Below are 20885 nucleotides of genomic sequence, written 5' to 3'. Positions count from 1 at the left end.
TCCATGAAGATATTTTGTAAATTTCCTACTGCAAATATATTAAAACTTTGATTAGTAATATGCATTGCTAAGTACTTCATTTGGACAACTTTAAAGGTGATTTTCTCAATATTTAAATTTTTTTGAACCCTCAGATGTCAGATTTTCAAATAGTTGTATCTCGGCCGAATATTGTCCGATCCTAACAACCCATGCATCAATGGAAAACTTATTTATTCAGCTTTCAGATGATGTATAAATCTCAATTTCGAAAAATTGACACTTAAGACACTTAAGTTTTGTGCTCCAGGGTCACAAATGATATAGGTCATCATTTATATAAAGGCTGTCCAAACAGAGGCTGTTAGAACTCACACAGAGACACTGAACAGTCAGATTGAAGCAGGAATCCAGCGTAGAGGGGTTCAGTGAATGTGGTGTTGAATGTGTGTAAGTGTGTGAGTGTGTGTGTGTCAGAGACGCTGTAGAAGGACAGAGTGCTGGCCGACACGTCCACATACACTCCTACTCTCTTAGATTGAGAAGGGGCTGGTATATTAGTCATATGATTATTGTGATAGGCAAGATATTGGTAACGAGAACACTTCAGCACCCAAGAGCGTGCATTTCGGCTGAACAAAAAGTCATTGTCAGCTCCTTTATACCTCGTTCCTTTATATGTCACTGCTATCTCAACCCACATTCTCGTGCTCCATTCAACCTCCCAGTAACAGCGTCCAGCCAGACTCTCTCCACACAGAACCTGCGGCTGCCAGTCGAATCTCTCCGGATGATCCGGATACGGCTGCTTCTCTCTCACGTGCGTCGCCTTGCGGTTCCTCTCAGACAGAAAGAGGTTCGGATGGGCCGCGTTTGGATCCAGTGTGAGATTACAGGCATCTGAACACAAATATAAAGAGCATTTAAAGCTCTAAAGTATTTTGGCTGAATGCTGAAAATGTGTTTGTGTGTGTTTTTAAACCTACACTGTTTAATCTCCAAATCTTGGCCATTTATACTGTAGAAGAACAAGCACAAATAAAGGTAGCATATCAGTGGCATATTGAACGTGTACTGAATATATAGCCTGAAGCTCGCATGCAATGCAAGTTGCTGTATAACAAATGCAATAAGGTCCCATTAGTTAATGAACAATGAGCAATACATTTGTTACAGCATTTATTAATCTCTAAAATTCATTAATAAAAAGATAGTCATGTTCATGTTAGCTCATTCAGGTTGATTAAATAAATCTTGCGCTGAATTAAGTTGGATGACGGCACTATTGTTTTCTGTGCAGCTGCTTTAATTACAGCTGAATCTGAACTGTCTCCATAATTATTTTATTGATTCTGTTACTTTCATTATCTCTGTCTGTATTGTATAAAATGCTTTAGAAATAAACAGCAGTATTAACAAATAAAACTTTTGATTTTCATAATGTACAGTATTAGTAAATATTGATATTAACATGAACTGAGATTAATAAATGCTTTACATGTATTGGTCATTGTTAGTCTCTGTTAAGTTAGTCTCTACTGTCAGAAAACTTAACACATTGTAAAGTGTTTGCAAAATTATAAATGTAAACGTTCCTACCTTTGAAGTGGAAAACTCCTCAAAACCGGAAATCGCAACTTCTTCTCAGCACTGCAGTAGATTTGGGAAGTATTTTTCATCATTAGTTCATGTTAACAGACACAACCTCTTCGTCTAATAATGCAGAAATGTTGAAATCGACCTAAACTAAGACTAGTAAATGCTTTAGAAATATTTCTAATTATTAGTACCATGTTAACTAATGGTAACAAATTGAACCTTATTGTAAAATGTTATAAAAAATGTAAATGCAAATGTTCCTACCTCTGAGCTGTAAGTGAAAAGCTCTTAAAAACTGGCATACGTAATTTATTCTCAGCACTGCAGGGCTGTTGCTCTAGACGTTAAAAAAAACACAGCATCTTATATATTGAACCATAACTCTACATGCATTGTTTTCATGTTGACCGTGTTAGTCATACCGACACCACCGGAGCTCGAGGGGACGGTCACTGGACTGGAGAGAACAGGAGCATTTACAGCTTCACCTGATTGAAGATTCAGATCAACAGTGTGAGCGTCTCTGCTCGTCTGCACTGCACTTCCCACTGAAACAGAGACAGAGGGATGTATTCAGAGCATTTCTGTTACAGTCATAGCATTTGTAATGCTTCTCCTTCATTACCATCCTTGTATTCGTTCTCTAACTGTTCAGCCAGATGGTTCTCGTTCATCTTCCTCAGGATGTCCAACATGACCTTCACGGCTCCTGCTGATGTGAATCGTGCCACCATTATGTCCACTACACCTGTGGCTTCTGCGTTCTCAGTATCAGCTGTTGAAATAGAGGCATGATTCTTCTTTAAGAGCCATTTAAACCTGTGTAGTTTTTTTGAGTCCAGATCATCCAGAATCTTCAGAAGCAGTTCATCAACAGGCGCCATCTTTTATCATTGGTGTTTCTGTGCAGGAGAAGAAAAAATACATTTAAAACAGACACAATGACATGCACCAGACTGAAAAAATGCAGCACTAAATATCAAATTAGGATGTAATGCATTTAAAACGATGATGAAATACATTCGCAAACAATCATTATGGTCTGTGAGCTTATTGATTTTATTAACTACATATGTTCTTCATATGTATATAAGTTCAGTGGAATGTTATATATATATATATATATATATATATATATATATATATATATATATATTATTCTTATATTTTTATTTCATTCTTTCATACCTATATTTATGTATATTTTCATCTGTGTTGTATTCTTTAATAATTGCACTGTCCATGGAGCGGACCTGACTCACATTTCACTGCTGGTTATATATTCTCTATATATTCTTGTATGTGACAAATAAAGATCTTGAATCTTGAATCTTAAACGCACTTTGCATTTTGTAAAGAAACTACATTGAAAACATTCAGACAGAGGCACGATATTGCTGGTCTAGAAATGCTGCTGCAGTGTTGCTTGGTGCTATTTAAAGCTGATTTCTGTTTTGAAAAGCTATACACAGATTTGACTCAAAATTATTCACAGTTCAGGTTGCATAAACCATTTGAAAGAGTTCCAGTTATTACAGAAAAAATTGAAATATTTCAACACGTAAATCATAGAATATTACCAAATTTGTAATCTGTCATGAAGTTCAAGTTTGTGAACACAAAACATGAAAATGCAAATTTGCCAAGTAAAAACAGGCTTTATATGCTGCAGTACTTTATTAAGATGAAGTTAAAATGTAATTATCTTTTTAATAGTACATTTAGATCAAATCTGAATAAAGAGATTTATATTCATGCAACACAAATGAAATCATTTGAAGCGTAACACATTTATACATACATATATATATATATATATATATATATACACACACACACACACACAGTATACTGTATTTGAAGCAAACAAATATTTACTCTGAAATGTGTAAAAATCATTTAATCAAAGCCTTTATTTCAAAGCTAAGTAAAATTGTTTCACTCCATGAATTGGGATATTTAAAAACTTTGCTGTAACCTTGCCACATATAAAAATGTAAATATACTGCTCAACCGATAAAAAACATCACTTGATAGCAGTTCAAGTTAATTTCATACCTTCAGTGACAATCCTTAGAAACGAGATGAAGATTCACTGGAAACGGCTCTTGGACTTACATTCGCAGCTCAGTCTAACTTTTGGTAACTGTAAAAATGCAGCCTGGGCTGAAAACCTGTTTGTCTTGTTGTCCTGCTTCTTTTAAAAGAAAGATCTCTTCCCACAGATCAACATTCACAAGCTCATAGAAAGCTCAGAGAATATACTCGTATTGTGGTGCAGGATTTGGTCTGCTCTCATCTAAACTACAACTGACTCCTAAAACCATCAAACCTCTGCAGAAATCAACAAGTGAAACTCACCATCATTCACTGATATGTTAATGTATGTTAATGTGAACATCTGGATAGTGAGATATTTACTTGTAATGTAATGGAGTGCTGTACACAGGTGTGGATTAATGCACAAGCTGAAGCCTAGGGGCCCCACATGTGCAGGGCCCTTGCTTTGGCTGGACTATTTTTTTTATTATTTTAAATTTTCTTCAGTGCAAATAAAAAAAGACCCTCATTGGCCCATAAAGAACATCAAAGGAGGATTAGTTGCAGGACATCTGACAAAATGAATGTATTGTATTGTAGAATGCACACTCAGCACCGCCGAGAATTTGCACGATTATTAAATCGAAACCGTAAGTAAAATGAGCACGCAACAATCAAAAGCGATTTTAATTCGCCGCATTTTGAGAGCGACTCCCTGATGGGTTTTTATTTATGCTATGAGTATAATTCACTATATATATATATATATATATATATATATATATATATAAAATCACATTGACCTATTATTTTGTTTTATTTGGATCTGGGTGCATTAAATGTATGGACTATAACAAAATTATACAATTAATCATGATAAATAAATGCCCACCGAAAATAACCTGTAATCATAGTAACAGTGACATCCAATCAAGAAGAGAAACCATTCAAGTTGAGGCGGGGCATTTGATTTGTGCATAAACCACAAATGGTTGCAGCTCGTGTCTGCAGCACTGTAAGTTACCGAAACCACACATAAACACACGGAACACACGTGTAATGTGTAACGCGACAAACTTGTTGTTGTGAGTCCTGAAAATGTAGATAAGTTTGGTTGTAAAAAAAGATAAAGATTTGCATGTGCCGAGCCGAAAGTTGGACTGGTCTGAAACGCATTCGAGGAGGTTTGCAACCCGATCTCACATCAGCAGGTGGTCTGAGACGCATTCCGGACACAACTGGACAAGTGTAATCAGTGGCGGTCAATAGGGGGCGCCACCCTCCTCAAATTATCCAGGGAAGAAGCCTATGTTAAAAATAATTTAAATAAATGTTGCAAAAATAATCATAAAATTGCATTATTTAGTTATACTATTTGACTGATAGTCTTGTTAGCACCTATTAAAAATCATAACTCTATTTCATTTGTTTTGTGTGTGTGGGACACCGGACGATTGGGCTGCGTTCAGCCCCAACAAGACGTTGCAAAACGTTTTTAAACAGAGGTGTGTTGAACACCATGTTCTGATGATGCAAGAGTTGCAACTATGGCAACTGAGAAGGCAATGAAGAAACTACATCATCATGTTGATATGCTACATTTTTACTATAAAACTCTTACGACAAACATGTTTTCTAATGTCTTCAATTGTTGCGTATACTGAGCTGCAGCGAATATATTTGTAAATGACTTTACTTGGATCCATTGCGCAAGCTGTCTCTTTAGTGGTTTATATACATGTTGCTGCTGATTGGGCTGACATTTTTTACACACCCACCAAACAAGAGAAGATGTATCTCAAACCCCGTTGCACACCGTTTCCAGGAAACATGTCTTTCAACTCGGAAACCATAGCAAAACATTGTGCACCCATTTGAGCTTGAACGTGCCCATGGTGTCTATAAGGTCTGTAAACTTTTGAAACGCACGTGACTTGAGGCTGAGGTCTAATTGGCTTGTTTCAGATTGCTCTGCACCCCAGACTCTCCCACTTTTGATTTTAGCGAATCAGTATTGTTTTTTAAATATATTTTGGTCTCATGTGATTGAATATCTCTTCTGAGATTAAAGTAAATTTGATTGTATCTTTACAAAAAAAAATATTTCACAAGACATTTAAATGAAGAAAAATTAATAAATAAAAACACAGAACTCAGAAGAGAATGGGTTTAACATTAAAAGATGATGATAATTAACATTTAAATATTAGGGGTTTTTTTCTATGCAAAAGTAAACCGTTCTCAAATTTTTTTGAAAATTTGGTGTGATGTTCAACGTGACTGTAACTGGTTGTCAAAGTCTGAGTGGTGTCTAACATTTTTCAAATTTAATTAACAATAATTTAATCAACAATATTGAGGAATATAAGATATGGCTGTCATTTCATTTCATCAAGACTAATGTCCCGGTATGAAGATGTGACTAATTTCTGCTGTCTATTCAGTACCGTGGTTGACAATTATCACAGTGTTGTATATATTTTAATAATATCACTGACCTCTAAGCAGTTTAAAAAGAACACTTATGTTACACTTCAAACAGGAAACATATAATTTAATGAAGCTTTACCTAGAATCTTTTGCAGCTAAAGTATGAATTGTTTCATCACTGATCAAGTTCTCAAATCTCTTGAAAATATCTCCTTTCAATAATATGCCTTCCAGTGTGTTGCCACTAAAACAACATCAATAAAGCCAGACTGCAAGCAATGTTGTGGTACTGATTACTTAAACTGTGTATTTGTGAAAAAGGTTTGTTCACATACAGATTCCTAAACATACCATTATTGTCTTGTAATGCTCAGTTACAAACATTCATTTCATTAATTACTTTTCCACAAATATCAGTTCAAATTAAAGTCTTGACATGACATTTCATAAACAGTTCTGTGGATGAATGTATTACTCATTTTATTTATTATTTCGTTTATTTATTTATTTACTAAATGAACTAAAACATTTCATTAATTTCAAGTGATACTGTCATGTTGACATTTTAGTCTCTTTTTGACAATAAACATCAGAAACAAAAATCTTTTTTTTTAATACTTAGACTACAGATTCTCCTACAGCTTCTATTTGATTGCTTCTGCTTCTGCTCGTACTAACTGTATTATTTTATAAACTGCTACTGCTACTACTGCTACTGCCATTATTGTTAACAGTCCAGCAACTACTTTAATTGCTTCTGCTTTACTTCCTTCTGCAGCTACCAGAGCTACCACTGCTACTACCACTACAGCTATTGCTGCTTCTGCTGCTTTCCACCAGTTACGCCTTGCCTGGGCTTTACAGAACATTGCATTAGTGTATGGCTTCCCTTCATTTCTAAGCACCATTTTATCCGTCTTCAACAGCAGCTCGTTGACTTGAGCTTGATTGATTTTGTCCTCATTGTTGACTGCATGATATCTGCCACCACAGCTGATTATTAGCTGTCGTAGATCTGGACTGTCTTTTATCTGATCTTTCAGTGATTTCTTCCCCAGTGAATCTGCGTGAGTGAAGAGAACGATGGTGAAGCGAGCAGCTTCTTCTCCAAAGTTCTCCTGAATCCATTTCACTGTGTTCATCTTTTCCTCTGTGTATTTTTCGTCCAGTCTGATGACCAGCAGGAACACATTTGGGCCAGGAGAGGACATGTCCATACACTTCTTTATTTCAGCCTGCACTTCACTTTCCTTTCTTTTTGAATCCTGGAGTCCTGGCGTGTCAATTATTGATATGATTCTTCTACCCTTTCTTGTCTCTTTTTTCTCAGATTGTTGAGTAACCGACTCTGGATTGAAATCCACTTTAAACTCATCTCTGCCCAGGATAGTGTTTCCAGTGGCGCTCTTTCCAGCTCCAGTCATTCCCAACAAAACAATCCTCAGATCTCCTGAAGTTAGAGAGAGAGAATTTCACAATAATAACACACTTGTCTTTAATATAACGTTTTGTTTAGGTTGACATTCAAATTAAATTAAGAGTTTTTTTTTTCTTTCTTTCTTTTTTTTTTTTGTGATCAGATCAATTTTCACCTGGCAAGAAGGTAAAACTGGAGAAAAGTAGTATCGACTTCAACTGAAGCTCAGACCTGAGTCATATCTCCTACAATCCTACAATCTAATATTATGATGCCAAGATTAAGAGCTTTTATTCAGTGTTTTCATTTTTTGTGTTTTTTTTATTAAATTTATGTCTTTCAGTGATCTGTTTGATCTTTCATATTCTCAGTAGATTCACTTCTCAGATTTGCTAGAGCTGCATAGCAGTTCAGTTTGTGTTGATTGTTAAAGTGCTTTGAAAAACTTGACTTCCCTTTCATAACTAACTTATCAATTTCTCAAATGGTTGAGTGTCATGTGACCCCCGTATTTTTCTAATTCAATTTTTTTTTTTTTTTTTTGGTCCAATTTAGTAATTTTTAGCAATGCAATAGCTTTGTGCAGTCTATGTTATAATTTTGTTGTTAGATTATCAGATTAATACTCACCTGTAATTATCGGTTCCATTGTTCTATAACTGTTTTTTTTTTCTGTTTTGAATGCGCAGCAAACATGTTTATTTGCGGTCCTTGTCTTTCTTGATCTGGATGATTGACAAATGAAGGACTGACAGACCGCGAGTGCTCAGGTTAACTCCGCTTATTTAAAACATGATCACATGACTGATCTACTACTACAGCAGGTAACGCTTTAAATTTGATTGTGTTCATCAAATTTACTGCTAATAAAAAGTGAATTGTGGTTTTAATAAAATTGCTTACAAACATGTGCAGTCATTTGTGTGTGTGTGTGTGTTTGGATCTCATTTCCAGAGTATAGCCACACATTTGTTATATTTTTGTATTTGCTGTAATGCTTGTTCTTTGTAGTGCAGTTATATTGCAGACTAATAGCTGTCTAACATTCCCACCTAGTGTTCATGCTGAATATCTACACCAACAGACTTATTTTACCCGATTACAAGAAAGAAAAATAAATAAATAAATAAATGTAATCAAAGGCAGTAAAAAACATCACAGAACTATTGATGTCAAATTTGACAGGGCAGCAGACTTTCAGGTCATTAGCAAACCAAGAGTGAGATGCCAATGCAGCTTTATCTGGATACCAGACTGACTGTTTTACATAGCAACAGTAACTGTATAATTTAGTAAGGAAAAATTAAAACAAAAGAGGATGAGATTCAATTTTTATGTTATTTATGTAGCAATGGTCATTTTAACCTAATTCAGTGTTCAGGATATTTCAGGACCCCAAATTAAATTTGCTTTAAAAAAAAATGTTCCCTTCATTAAAATGTGTTTTTCAGTAAATGGCAGAAATCTACCACTAAAGTATGGCACATTTTTCACATCACCATGTATGAAAGCAAGAAATGTAGATATACTTTAAAGTTAACTACATATTTATTTTGTATAAGCATTTCAAATAAACATGTAATACTTTTTTCCAAAATTAAGACAAGAAAAAGTTTAAACAAAAATTCCATACCAACTGTATAGTAAAAACATGAAAGGAAGTGATGTTACAATGCATGATGGTCTAGATATTGGCGTTTTTAATTTCACATCTTAAAGCACTTTCTTTTTTTATGATTTCAAATATCAGTATTCAACATTTTAGGATAAAAATATCCAAACATTATGCATTTGTAATTGCAGGTTAAATGCATTTATATCTTGCATTAAACAGTGAGTGTAAACATCTGTCTGGGGTCTCTAGAGAGAGATGTGTAGAGTATTGAAACTTGAGCCAGAGGTTCTTCGCCACTATGCTGAGACCTTTGACGTTAACGTTCTTCCATCTGGTCTCATCCACCCCGATGCTCCACACCTTGCTGCAAGTCCAGATGGCAAAGTGGTGGACCCAAATGAAGAACCCCTCTATGGCCTGGTAGAGGTTAAGTGCCCTGATGTGAAAGAAATCAGAGAGGCATCCCACATTGAGTTTGTTGGGGACCATGCAAAGCTAAGAAAGAAACACACCTACAATTGGCAAGTCCAAGGTCAGCTGATGGTTACTGGCTTAGTTAGCTTGGTGTGATCTTGTGACAAGAACAAGGGGTGACTTCCATGTGGAAAGGGTATGGAGAGATGATGAGCTGATCACGGCTAAGGTTAATGAATTCTACTTTGGCACATACATTCATGTTTTGCTAGGAAGAAAATAGCCAAGAAAAAGTGACCAACAAATGATGTTCCTGTTCTATAGTGAATGTATTTCTATAGTGTTCTATTACAAGAAAAAACAGTTACCCCAATAAGTCATGCTTCAATTAATTACATTTTATTGTTATTTATGTTATATTGTTGCAACATACCTACCCCCAAACTGAAAAAAGATATGTCAGGAGGGGTTGGTGTTTTTTGATGTGTTCAGAATCTGAAACGATATTGCAGATCGTAAGTAAAAGTAAAGAGTTAGATTTTTATTCAAATTGTATGGTTTTATTTCTTCCCCTAAAATCTAAGTAAAACATGGTCTACATTTCCAGCATTAAATTCAGCAAAAAAGCACACTGAGAAGTATGTGAAAGATTATGTATAATGTTGGTTAAAACTGATGTGACTAGCAGGTGTGTAGATGAAAAACTCAATGAGCTGGACCTTAATGACATCTTTCTCTAAAGTGGAAAATCCAATCCTTTTGGCTTTCAACCGGTTGACAATTTTAGATGCGGAAGGCTCAATAGATCGCCAGAAAACAAAAATTATGTTTTTTGAGGAGAACCTTGTTAAGTACCTGAAGTCTTCATCAGACACACACCATCTATCCAGTAAAGCCTGAAATATGGTAAGGCTTGACACCAATTTTTACAATGCCCCAGCAAGAGCACCTAATTAAAGTAAAGCAAACAATAATAAATTATTATTTTGTGTTAAGCATAACACTTTAATAAAAACAACTCATTAATTTGGAAAGTTACTATGGATAGTAACTTATATAGTATATTATGTCTATGGAATGAAGCTATCGCTTTCACCGGAAAATAATTTCCCCTACTTCCGGTTTGCCTACGTCACGGTGTGAGATAGGCCTATGTAAGTTAAATATTAATAATAATTAGATATTACATATAATTTGGTAGTAAAACAAAGTGCTACACGTTTTATTGCTGCATATATTAGTATATTCATTTTGTACAACATTTGGAACTGCTTTTTATCACTTAATTAGAAGCACCACAAATTAAAATTGTCACAGGGACTACTGAACAGACATTTAGAAATTGATTTTAAAATGTAAAGTATTTAAAATTTAAATTAAAATAAAGCTATGTAAACATTTGCATTTAAAGAATACTATAAGTGTGTCCAATCAGGTAATGAAAAGTTCGACACACTTGTGGTCTTCGTCCTCACTTGAACACTTGGGCCAAATACAGGAAATACATCATAGAAGTAGTCAAGTGATCAAGTGCAAAGGCAAGGCTATTAATGTCTCTACGCATTTCTTTTCTAACTCATGTATCAATGAAAAATTCAAATAAGTAATTTGTATCAACACATATTGAAACATTAAAAAAAAGTAATTTGTGTGAAAGCATATTACTGATTATTACCATATAATTCTATTAAGTTAATGGTCACAGTTTCATTCACGGATCCTTTATGTCAGATACGACTGACTGACCAGTACTGACTAGTCTTCAACTTAAGATTCCTAAAAGTTTCACACCTACAGCACACATTACAGACATTGATGCACAAACGCGGAAGAATGAATAAACCAGTCTTATAAACTCCTTGATTTTGCTGAAGCAACTTTAAATATAATATGCTTTTAATATAAAATATGCTATTGTAAAATCAATTTAAATCACTCGACAGAAACGTATTTGCAGGTTCTAATAAAATGTAAATGAATTTAACAGTCATAACAAGCATATTTCCAATACGCGCCTCAGGCTCGCACAGTATCGTCAACTAACGCATCAGAATCTTCGGAAATCCTCGGCAAACTTCGCCACGGCTCATTCGGTTCTTGTTGAGTCCTCGGTAATCCTCGGCAAACTTCGACAGTTGGTTGGAATCGGTTCTTTTTGAGTTGGATGTGCTACTTCGGTTGCGCGTCCTGCGTCATCAGAAGCACCCGGCTGCAGCCTGCAGATCGAGGCGGGGCTACAAGTGTTTTATGCTTATGGTAAAGAGGCCTTTGTTTTTACACAATGTCCAGTCTATCCTTTTTTTAAGCGATAACATTATTTCTGTTAACACAGCAGTGATTATGTTCTCCGTTTACTATTTCAGTGAAGTGGAAGAATTTAATAGAGTGATAGAGAGACAACTGAGAAAAGAGGAGAGAGCACCCGCTGCTGCTTACATCACAATGTGTGCTTTAAATATTTAAAGGTCAGGAAAAGTCATGTCAATAATGTTATTTCTATTCAGATTTCTTGCATCTCTATTATTATTATTATTTTCTCAGTTCAGATGGGCTTCATTGACATGTTTCAAGAACCTTTGTTCCCAAAAAGTAATGTTATTAATTTTCCAAATCTTTGAACAGTATGCAATAACAGTATTATGAACATTAATTGGTATGAAGATTTATATAATTATTTTTGTATTGTATATGTGTGTGCGCTCTGAGGTCACTGAGATCTTTTAAATATGAAATTTAAAATTAGAGAGTACCAGTATGTTTCTCTGCATGTTTGCAGAGTCTTTCACACATATGATCACACTTGTTCGTGGGTGGAACTGTTCCGAGAAAGAGGAAGCAGAAATGTGTGAGAGAGACCGACGGAGGATGTTTGTGTACATTTATATATATGACTGTGATCTGAATATCCGTGAGACTGAAGTCCATCAGGAATGAGGGCCGCCATCATCGTCATCATCTTCATCACTCTCTGTCTGATCTCAGGTCAGTTCTTTACGGTCACTATGGGTCAAATATTATATTGTATGATTTTGATCATATATAATAACCCAGAGCAAATGAACTTGTGTTTGTCAGATCAGGTACTTTGTTTCAGAGTGACTGGCTGCACTGGAGGGAGTGTAATGTTCAAGTGCCCAAACAAGTCTAATGATCAGCATAAAGGAAAGTACTTCTGCAGAGACAGAGACTGTACGACGGGCATCAGTACTGAGACTCAGCACCGCTGGGTTCATGATGGGAGATTCTCTCTGTATGACGATGAAAACAGCAGATTCTTCACAGTGTTTATCAGGAACCTCAGCATAGAGGATGATAGTGTTTATACATGTGGAAACAATCAGACATGGAGTCATGTTGTTACGTTAGTGGTGAACAGAAGTGAGTATGATACTTTATTACCTACTACATTAAGTATTATATTTTTATTATAGTACTGTTTAAAGGTGCACTACAGAAAAAAAATAATATTTAGCAAATTCATAAATAAGTGTTCAAACTGTCTCACTGGATTATAATAATTCACAACAGTATAATAATGATTAATAATCTGAGCTGACAAATGTCAGGGTATTTTTTTTATGTCAGTCATATGAGGTTGTCTGTAAACGGAAATAAGGCCAGTCTACTATGTACATATGACTTACTTCTTCAGATGCATTTTTTTTTTTTTCTGGGTATATGCCTTGATATAGGATGACATTTCTCTCAGATTTTGATCATGGGCAACCCTACACAGACCTAAAACACAATCACAACATACGTTAAAAAAGAGAATGCAATATTTTATGTCAAACAGAGATGGCGATAGAGAGGCCAGAGTTCTCTAGTGCACCTTTAATAATACTAATAACATTTTAAGATTTGAGTGCATGTCACGATGGTTTTGTTGAAATCAGTTTCAGCCTCTTCTTCTTGTGGGACGTCAGTTATACAGACTGCATATAAAGGACAAACAATCACTTTCCACTGTGAATATAATCATCCGTTTCAAACACACACCAAAGTCTTGTACAGAGTGAACGGAGCTCCTGTCCATGTGCTGAACAGCTCACAGTCATCACAATCATCTGAGAAGAAGTTCATCCTGTCTGACAGTCACAAAGATCATTTTAATGTGACCATCAGAAACATTTCTGCAGCAGATGATGGAGTTTTATTTATGTGGAGTGGAGAGAGACGGATCAGATAAATCACCTTCAGACACATCAAAGACTCACATCACCTTCATTAAAGAGATTCATCTGAATGTTTCTGGTGAGTTTAGATTCATTTTGATTATAAAATCCTTACAGCTCTGAATAAGAAACATAAATCCACTGTTAATAATATAATACATTGATTAATAAATCTCATGTTGCAGGTCAATTAACTTCGGTCCAGGTTCAGGCCTACATCAGTAAATCAGTCTTCATCACGTGTACATTTCCACAAGAATTCAAAGGAAACAAGAAATTCATCCAAACACATTCATCACAGAAGATCTCTGTTGATGGACAGAATCAGTGGGTTCTTCATGATAAAGTGCACATGTATGATGATACCAGTGAAGGAGTTTTGAAGGTTTTTATCAGTGATTTAACTGCAGCTGATGAAGGAACGTACAGATGTGGAGTGAATATCACTGACAGTCATCTGTTCACTGAGATCACACTGAAGATCAGTCAAGGTAAACTTCTGTCAGGAGCTTGTTTTTGGACACTTACTAGCAGTTAAAATCAGTTGATATTTCATATTATTATTATTATTATTATTATTATTATTGTGTTTAGTTGATCACTTTAATGCATCAAGTAAATCAGCTGCTATTATTGGTGAAAGTGTGAACCTCACCTGCAATTACCCTGAGAAACACCAGACCATCAAACACTTCTGCAAAGAGAACAAGGAGAAGATCTGTGAGAACATCAGTTCATCAGAGAAGAACCGCTTTGAGTTTTCTGACAGTGCAGCAGGAGTTTGTACAGTGAGCATCATTAATGTGAGCCTGACAGATGCTGGAGTTTACTGGTGTGGAGCAGAAACCAGACACACGCATCTGACTTCTGTTTCTCTCACCGATAAACACGAGCTGACCTTATCCAGTAAACCTCAGCTGACTTCATCCAGTATGTACAGTGACCACAAACCATGCAGTTCAATAATACATGCATGTATTGTAGAGTGTATGAAGAGTTCTCTATTCTCTTTGACTATCAGAGCCTCCAGTGGTCAGACGTGAAGGAGATTCAGTCCAGATCAAATGCTCTTATGATGAAAACTATTCAGCAGAAGTAAAGCATCTGTGCAAAGGAAAGTGTTTCACTCCAGATGCTCTGAAGATCGTTCAATCAGATGAAGATCATGATAAAAACCCAAAGATTTCAGTAAAGAACGACACTGAACTCAATCTCTTCACTGTGAACATGACTGAGCTGAGAGCAGAGGATGCTGGGAAATACTGGTGTGCAGTGAAAGACACGTTTAACCTTCCCCTTGAGCTCATGATCGTCATGAAGGAAGGTGAGGATGTTTATTTGGAAGAATCTCAGTGTTTCTGCTCATTCTGTAATCATACTCATCGTATTTAATGTTGTGCTCTTCAGTCGTCACTCATGAAGCGTCTGTCGGAGGATCAGCGTCCATCAGCTGTAAATACTTCAGGAATCAAACACAGAGGTTTTTCTGCAGTGGAGATCAGCCCGATATCTGCATCAGAGACGGAGTTCGTGTTTCATCAAATAACAGAATAAACGGCAGATTCTCTCTGACTGAAGAATCCTCTGCTGGAGTCTTTACTGTGAACATCAGCGATCTGAGAGCAGAGGATTCTGGGAAATACTGGTGTGCAGAGGAGAATTCTGGGTCCTTCATAGTCACTGAAGTTCAGCTACATCTGACCAGAGGTAAAAGACTCTTTCATTTTTTGCCAGTACTGAGCAGAGTACAATGCAATCTTCTCAAACTACTTTCTTTCTTCAGAGGAACACAAACGAAGGATTATTTTGAGAAATGTTTTTTGGCCATGCAATGAAAGTTAATGCGGGGTCATTACCAACGCTCTTCAAAATACCTTCTTTTGTGCTCAGTAAAGTCAAACATGTTTGAAAAGACATGAGGTTGATGACCGAATTTTAATTTTTTTGGTGTAATGTCCCTTTAATTAAAGCAGCATGCTATTGGTGAAGTCTGCAGCGTCAGGCTGATGTGTGTGAACAGTCATTTTCACACCAGCTTTAAACCACAGAGCACTTTTTGTGTTAAAGTAAATAGAAAATAATGCTGACTGCTGCTTTTGTGTTTTAGTTTAGTAAAGTGCAGAAAGCAAGCGTTTTTTATATACAGCTGTGTTTTATAGCAGTCAGTTCACCCAGAAATAACCTAATCATTTCTCATTTGAAAGCTCTTCTGTTCTTGCACATATTCAGGTTTGATGTTGGTGAAGGCAAAAATCTTTTTGTGGTGTTTTTGTCACTTTGGATCTTGACAGTCTCTAGTTATTCTGACTTGTTTCACAGAAGAGCTGAGTAATTGAAGACAATTTGTTTAATTTATTAACGCCATCTCTGCCATATGATTGTTTTCTTTTTTTTTTTTTAAAGAAATGACCACATCTGACACCAAAAGGGAAACAATCCAGGTAACAGCGAATTCTGGTAAGATCCAACAATGCAGTATGAGTTAAAATTGATATTATGACACGTCAGATGTATGGATGTGTATGAATAGTTGTAGATGCATGTCATGTACTCACTTTGTTTCTCTGTGACAATACCTCTGTGTGATTTTAGGTTTCTTCTGTCAGAGGCATGAAGTCTCTCAGTGATGCAATACAGTGACCTTCAGTCAGGACGAGATTCACTCTGATTACAGCATTAACCACATAAATCCAAACTAATATTTCTGTATAATATTGTTGCTTATGTTGTTGCTGTTTTCATCTTCTCAGTGGTGTCATTTCTTGCTCTTCTATAAATATCTGGTGTCAGAAATCATCAACTACTTTTTGGATTTAAAAAAAAAAAAAAAAAAAGAGAAAAAGAAACTTGCAATTTCGCAGAAAAATAAGTGAAAAACTGCGAAACATAATTCAGTTTGATCGAGTTACTGAGCATCTGGTGACATCTACAGGTCACTGCTGGGACAGAAGCTGAAATATTCAGGGAGTGATTTGGTTGTACAGCTTTCTAGAAAACCTTTGGCTTCTTGTGCTGAAATATGTGAGCAAGCTTCAATGTTTAAGTGTTTTATTTTGCTAACTTTTTTTGATTTGGTAAGCATCAGTCTGCCAGAACAGAAACTTATGAACAATCGGTCATTAAGGTATTTTTTTCTTAATTAATGTACTTGATGTCATACATGTCCGTTTACCTTATTTATTTTACCAGAAAGTCCCACTGAAATTAAAAATCTCTTCTACAAGAGAGACCCGGCCAATGTAGCTGCCATTCAGATTAACAACAGGAATAACATAACATACAAAATATATAACACACATTTACTTAGCTGTCTAAATGAGGACGTTTCATAGACTTCTATTATTTTTATACACAGCTATAAATACTAAAACATAATCATAACAGGATTTTTACCATATGTAATTTTTTAATTACCATATAAATACATTTATTTACTATACTTTTTATACAAATTTAACAAAATAAGGACATCCCAAAAGAGATTGTTATTTTTTAGGTTTAACTCATCTTCTGGTTACACATTTGTCCCCAAAATATGGTTTATACACAAACATACACACATTATTCCAAAAAATAAAGCATAGACTTATTGGCGTTTTCTGGTTATTTTCGCCTAAATTTGACATACTCAATGGAGGAAATGAAAAAAAAAAAAATTGTTTCATTGTAAAGAAAACAACTTGAACTCCAAAATATGGTTGTAATTCTTCATAAGTAACATTATATATATATTTCAAATATAACAATAAACACACACACACAGTGCTTTGTTGTGTATTAGTCTATGTCTTTTAAATGTTGGGAGAAACTGTTGAGGAAAAAAAACGTTGAACTGGTTTTTATGGTTGATTGTATTGTTGATTAAATATGATTTCCCATATGAACACGCATGTTTTGCTTCTTAGGCCTAGCTGCTGTTTTTTATTCTGACGAATAGCTAAAAAAGGAGAAGGGTATTCCTGCACAACCGGAGGCTGCATTTTCAGGACCGCAGTTCTAGGACCCTAGTTTTTTGTGACAGCACCACCTACCGTACTGGATCAACACTAATTAAAGATGGACGACGTGGACAGCAATCAGACGGTGAGTACCGATATTTAATTAAGTTTTATTATATAACTTTTAAACGGTGCGAAGTTTACATAGTGAGAACTGCTAACTATGAATGAATAATTAATTCCCACCAAATTAAGAATTTGTGAGCTAGTTTTATTAATTACTACGACGTTAATTCGTGGCCATGATTTCATAAATCCTTGTTGAGTTTTTAATGACGAAGTATTATAAGTGAATCTAGCCAGCAAATTAATTAAACTTATCAGATGACAAGAGCATGGTTGATGTAAGGTTTGTAAGATTTACCTGCAGCTTAATGTATTAGTGTGAATACTGGCTTAATACTCGTTGTTTTACCATATTTATGTATAAAATATCTTTCATAATTATACTGCACTGACTGCCTAGTTGTGTTAGTCTGTTGTTTTGGCATTGTTTTGCAATGATGAATGAGGCGTTTGGCAGTTTTAATGGCTTGTTACAATTTGGCCTAATCTGCAGGCCTACTCCACATACAGTCCATTGTTATCATGTGTTAGTTTCTGTCATGTTCTGCATGGCCAATATGAAGTGATTTTATGGATTTGGTTAGGCTCATTGTAGGACAGATGATTAAAAAGGCACTAGGGATATTTTCATGATCTCAAAATATTTTAACAAGTCTTCGCTTCTGGTCCAGATTATCATTTCAGGTCAGAGTACAATATGAATTATTTTTGCACAATGCCTAGTGCACCATTTTGCTACTGATATTTCTGTTATCACAAAACAATCAGTCTCTGATAACTATTTCAGTGAAGTGGAAGAATTTAATAGAAAGATTGACAAACAATTGAGGAAAGAAGGGAGATCATTCAATTGGTGGGTATTGCTCTTATGTACTTACACATTTGAAGTTTATAATTAGATGTCAGTAACATGAATATTCTGTTTGGGTCTTTCTCTAAAACTCCAACAGTGCATAAGTGTAAATTCAGATATATCAGTTGAATATGTTAAACAAATGTTTTCTTATCTCTCTCTCTCTCTCTCTCTCTCTCTCTCTCTCTCTCTCTCTGTCTCTCGCTCTCTCTTTCTCTAGAGTTGAAGCCTACAGCCATTCTATCCATGCAGCAACTGATGGAAAAGGGGTTCGCTTTGGTGCTGTTGTGATGTTGTCGCAAAAATGACGTGTGTATATATACACTACCGTTCAAAAGTTTGGAATCAGTGAGTCTTTTAGTGTTTTTATGTTTTTATATTCTGCTCATCAAGGCTGCATTTATTTGATCAAAAATACAGAAAAAAATAAACAGTAATCTTGCAAAATGTTATTATAATATAAAATAATGGCTTCTATTTAATTCTCCTTTAAAAATATAATTTATTTCTGTGATGCAAAGCTGAATTTCCAGCATCATGACTCCAGTATAAAGTGTCACATGATCCTTGAGAAATCATTCTAATATGCTGATTTATTATTAGAATTATCAACAGTTGTGCTGACAAATATTTTTTTGGAAGCTGTGATACTTTTTTTTAGGATTCTTTGATAAATAAAAAAGTTAAAAGGAAGAACATTTATTTAAAATAGAAATTATTTCTAACAATATAAATCTTTTCTATCACTTCTTAACAATTTAACACGTCCTTGCTGAATAAAAGGTTTAATTTCTTTCAAAAAAAGAAAATAGAAATTTACCAACCCCAAACATTTGAACAGTAGTGTATATTGTTAGAAAAGATTTATATTTTAAATAAATGCTCTTCTTTTTACCTTTTTATTCATCAAAGAATCCTGAAAAAAAAAAGCTTCCACATAGCTTATAAGTATTTATTTGGAATATTTGGCTGTTGCCAACATTGATAATTCTAAATCATATTAGAATGATTTCTGAAGGATCATGTGACACTTTAAACTAGAGTAATGATGATGAAAATTCAGCTTTGCATCACAGAGATAAATTATATTTTAAAGGATATTTAAATAGAAACCATTATTTTATATTCTTATAACATTTTGCAAGATTACAGTTTTTTTTTTTTTTTGTGTTTTTGATCAAATAAATGCAGCCTTGATGAGCAGAAGAGACTTCTTTAAAAAAAACATTACAAGTCTTACTGATCCCAAACTTTTGAACGGTAGTATGTATGTATGTGTGTGTGTATATATATATATATATATATACATACACACACAAATATACATAATTTATATATAAATAAACATTCTGGAATCATTCTTGTGTCTTGTCTTGCCTCTCAACAACCTTTAAAATATCGGCTGTAATTTAGTGACTGCATACGCTGATTCCAACTTTAACTTACCTGATAATGAGCTAATTCACCTTAGGGAGGTTAATCAGTATACTGTATAATTCAAGAGACTAAGACTTTTAAGGTTCTCCATTTTTTTTACAATTGTTTTAAAATTGATATACAGTTTTCATTTATATTTTGTGTAAATTCATGTTTAAATTTAAAATTGTGACTCAAAGCACACTTAGTAATTAACCTCTGATGCATTTTAAATCAAAAATCACATTTAAAAACAAATACTACTGAGATTAATATATTGATGCTATATACAAACATGACTACAAACTAAACCAACAGGGTCCTAGAACTGCTGTCCTGAAACTGCAGCCATCGCTATATCATCCATTACGGTAGGTGGCGCTGTCACGAAAAACTAGGGTCCTAGAACTGCTGTCCTGAAACTGCAGCCTCTAGTTGTGCAGGAACATACTATTGTAAAAAAGGTAAAATGCCCTAAAGGGACAAACACGCACTCGTCCTGAGAGAATGTTTCAAACCATGGTTTTACTACAGTAGCCATAATTCAGCCATGGTATATTAGTAGTAGAATCACAACAATAGATTTGCCATTGTTGTTACTGTATTGGGCATTCAATTTGCAGTACAGCCATGAAATTGTAAATGAAAATCAATCTCCCAAGAACAGCAGGATTACTTCAGTTTTACTATAGAAACATCATGGTTTATATGTGTGTGTGTAAAATAGAATCATTGCTTTTTGAAATATTGCTATGTTGTTGTTCTTGTAGAGACCACAGTTTCTTCAGTGCTTGTGCCCTTGCTGTCATCTTTTCATGGTACCCATGTAGATCCTCCGTCAGATACAGGTCAGTATTTGACACATGAACAACATCATGCACAA

The 20885-nt window shown here is 34.9% G+C and overlaps 3 protein-coding genes and 1 long non-coding RNA gene across 4 annotated transcripts; 2 read left to right on the top strand and 2 right to left on the bottom strand.

Annotated features, from left to right (window-relative positions):
• Positions 1-195: 195 nt before the first annotated feature.
• Positions 196-3999, bottom strand: LOC109088263 (neoverrucotoxin subunit alpha-like). Its single transcript, XM_042754253.1, has 7 exons — positions 3637-3999; positions 2204-2480; positions 2001-2126; positions 1843-1915; positions 1579-1629; positions 966-997; positions 196-879 (listed from the first exon to the last, which is right to left on the bottom strand). The coding sequence occupies exons 2-7, from the start codon at positions 2460-2462 to the stop codon at positions 344-346; spliced, it is 1077 nt and encodes a 358-aa protein (XP_042610187.1). The 5' UTR covers positions 2463-2480; positions 3637-3999; the 3' UTR covers positions 196-343.
• On the bottom strand, positions 3300-8114 carry LOC122143670 (GTPase IMAP family member 9-like). Its single transcript, XM_042754237.1, has 3 exons — positions 8096-8114; positions 6815-7498; positions 3300-3310 (listed from the first exon to the last, which is right to left on the bottom strand). The coding sequence occupies exons 1-3, from the start codon at positions 8112-8114 to the stop codon at positions 3300-3302; spliced, it is 714 nt and encodes a 237-aa protein (XP_042610171.1).
• A 5522-nt stretch (positions 8115-13636) lies between these two features.
• On the top strand, positions 13637-16462 carry LOC109070535 (polymeric immunoglobulin receptor-like). The gene is made up of 7 exons (XM_042754259.1): positions 13637-13748; positions 13855-14160; positions 14264-14599; positions 14691-14993; positions 15077-15376; positions 16073-16126; positions 16262-16462. Exons 1-7 carry the CDS (start codon positions 13637-13639, stop codon positions 16294-16296), a joined length of 1446 nt encoding a protein of 481 aa, XP_042610193.1. The 3' UTR covers positions 16297-16462.
• A 1925-nt stretch (positions 16463-18387) lies between these two features.
• On the top strand, positions 18388-18905 carry LOC109086270. The gene is made up of 3 exons (XR_006159313.1): positions 18388-18417; positions 18521-18586; positions 18807-18905. It is a non-coding gene; the product is annotated as an uncharacterized LOC109086270 (long non-coding RNA).
• Positions 18906-20885: the final 1980 nt, after the last annotated feature.

Source organism: Cyprinus carpio, unplaced genomic scaffold (assembly GCF_018340385.1).
Source record: "Cyprinus carpio isolate SPL01 unplaced genomic scaffold, ASM1834038v1 S000006481, whole genome shotgun sequence".
Classification (NCBI taxonomy): Eukaryota; Metazoa; Chordata; class Actinopteri; order Cypriniformes; family Cyprinidae; genus Cyprinus; species Cyprinus carpio.
This window is presented reverse-complemented; position numbering and strand designations above follow the sequence as displayed.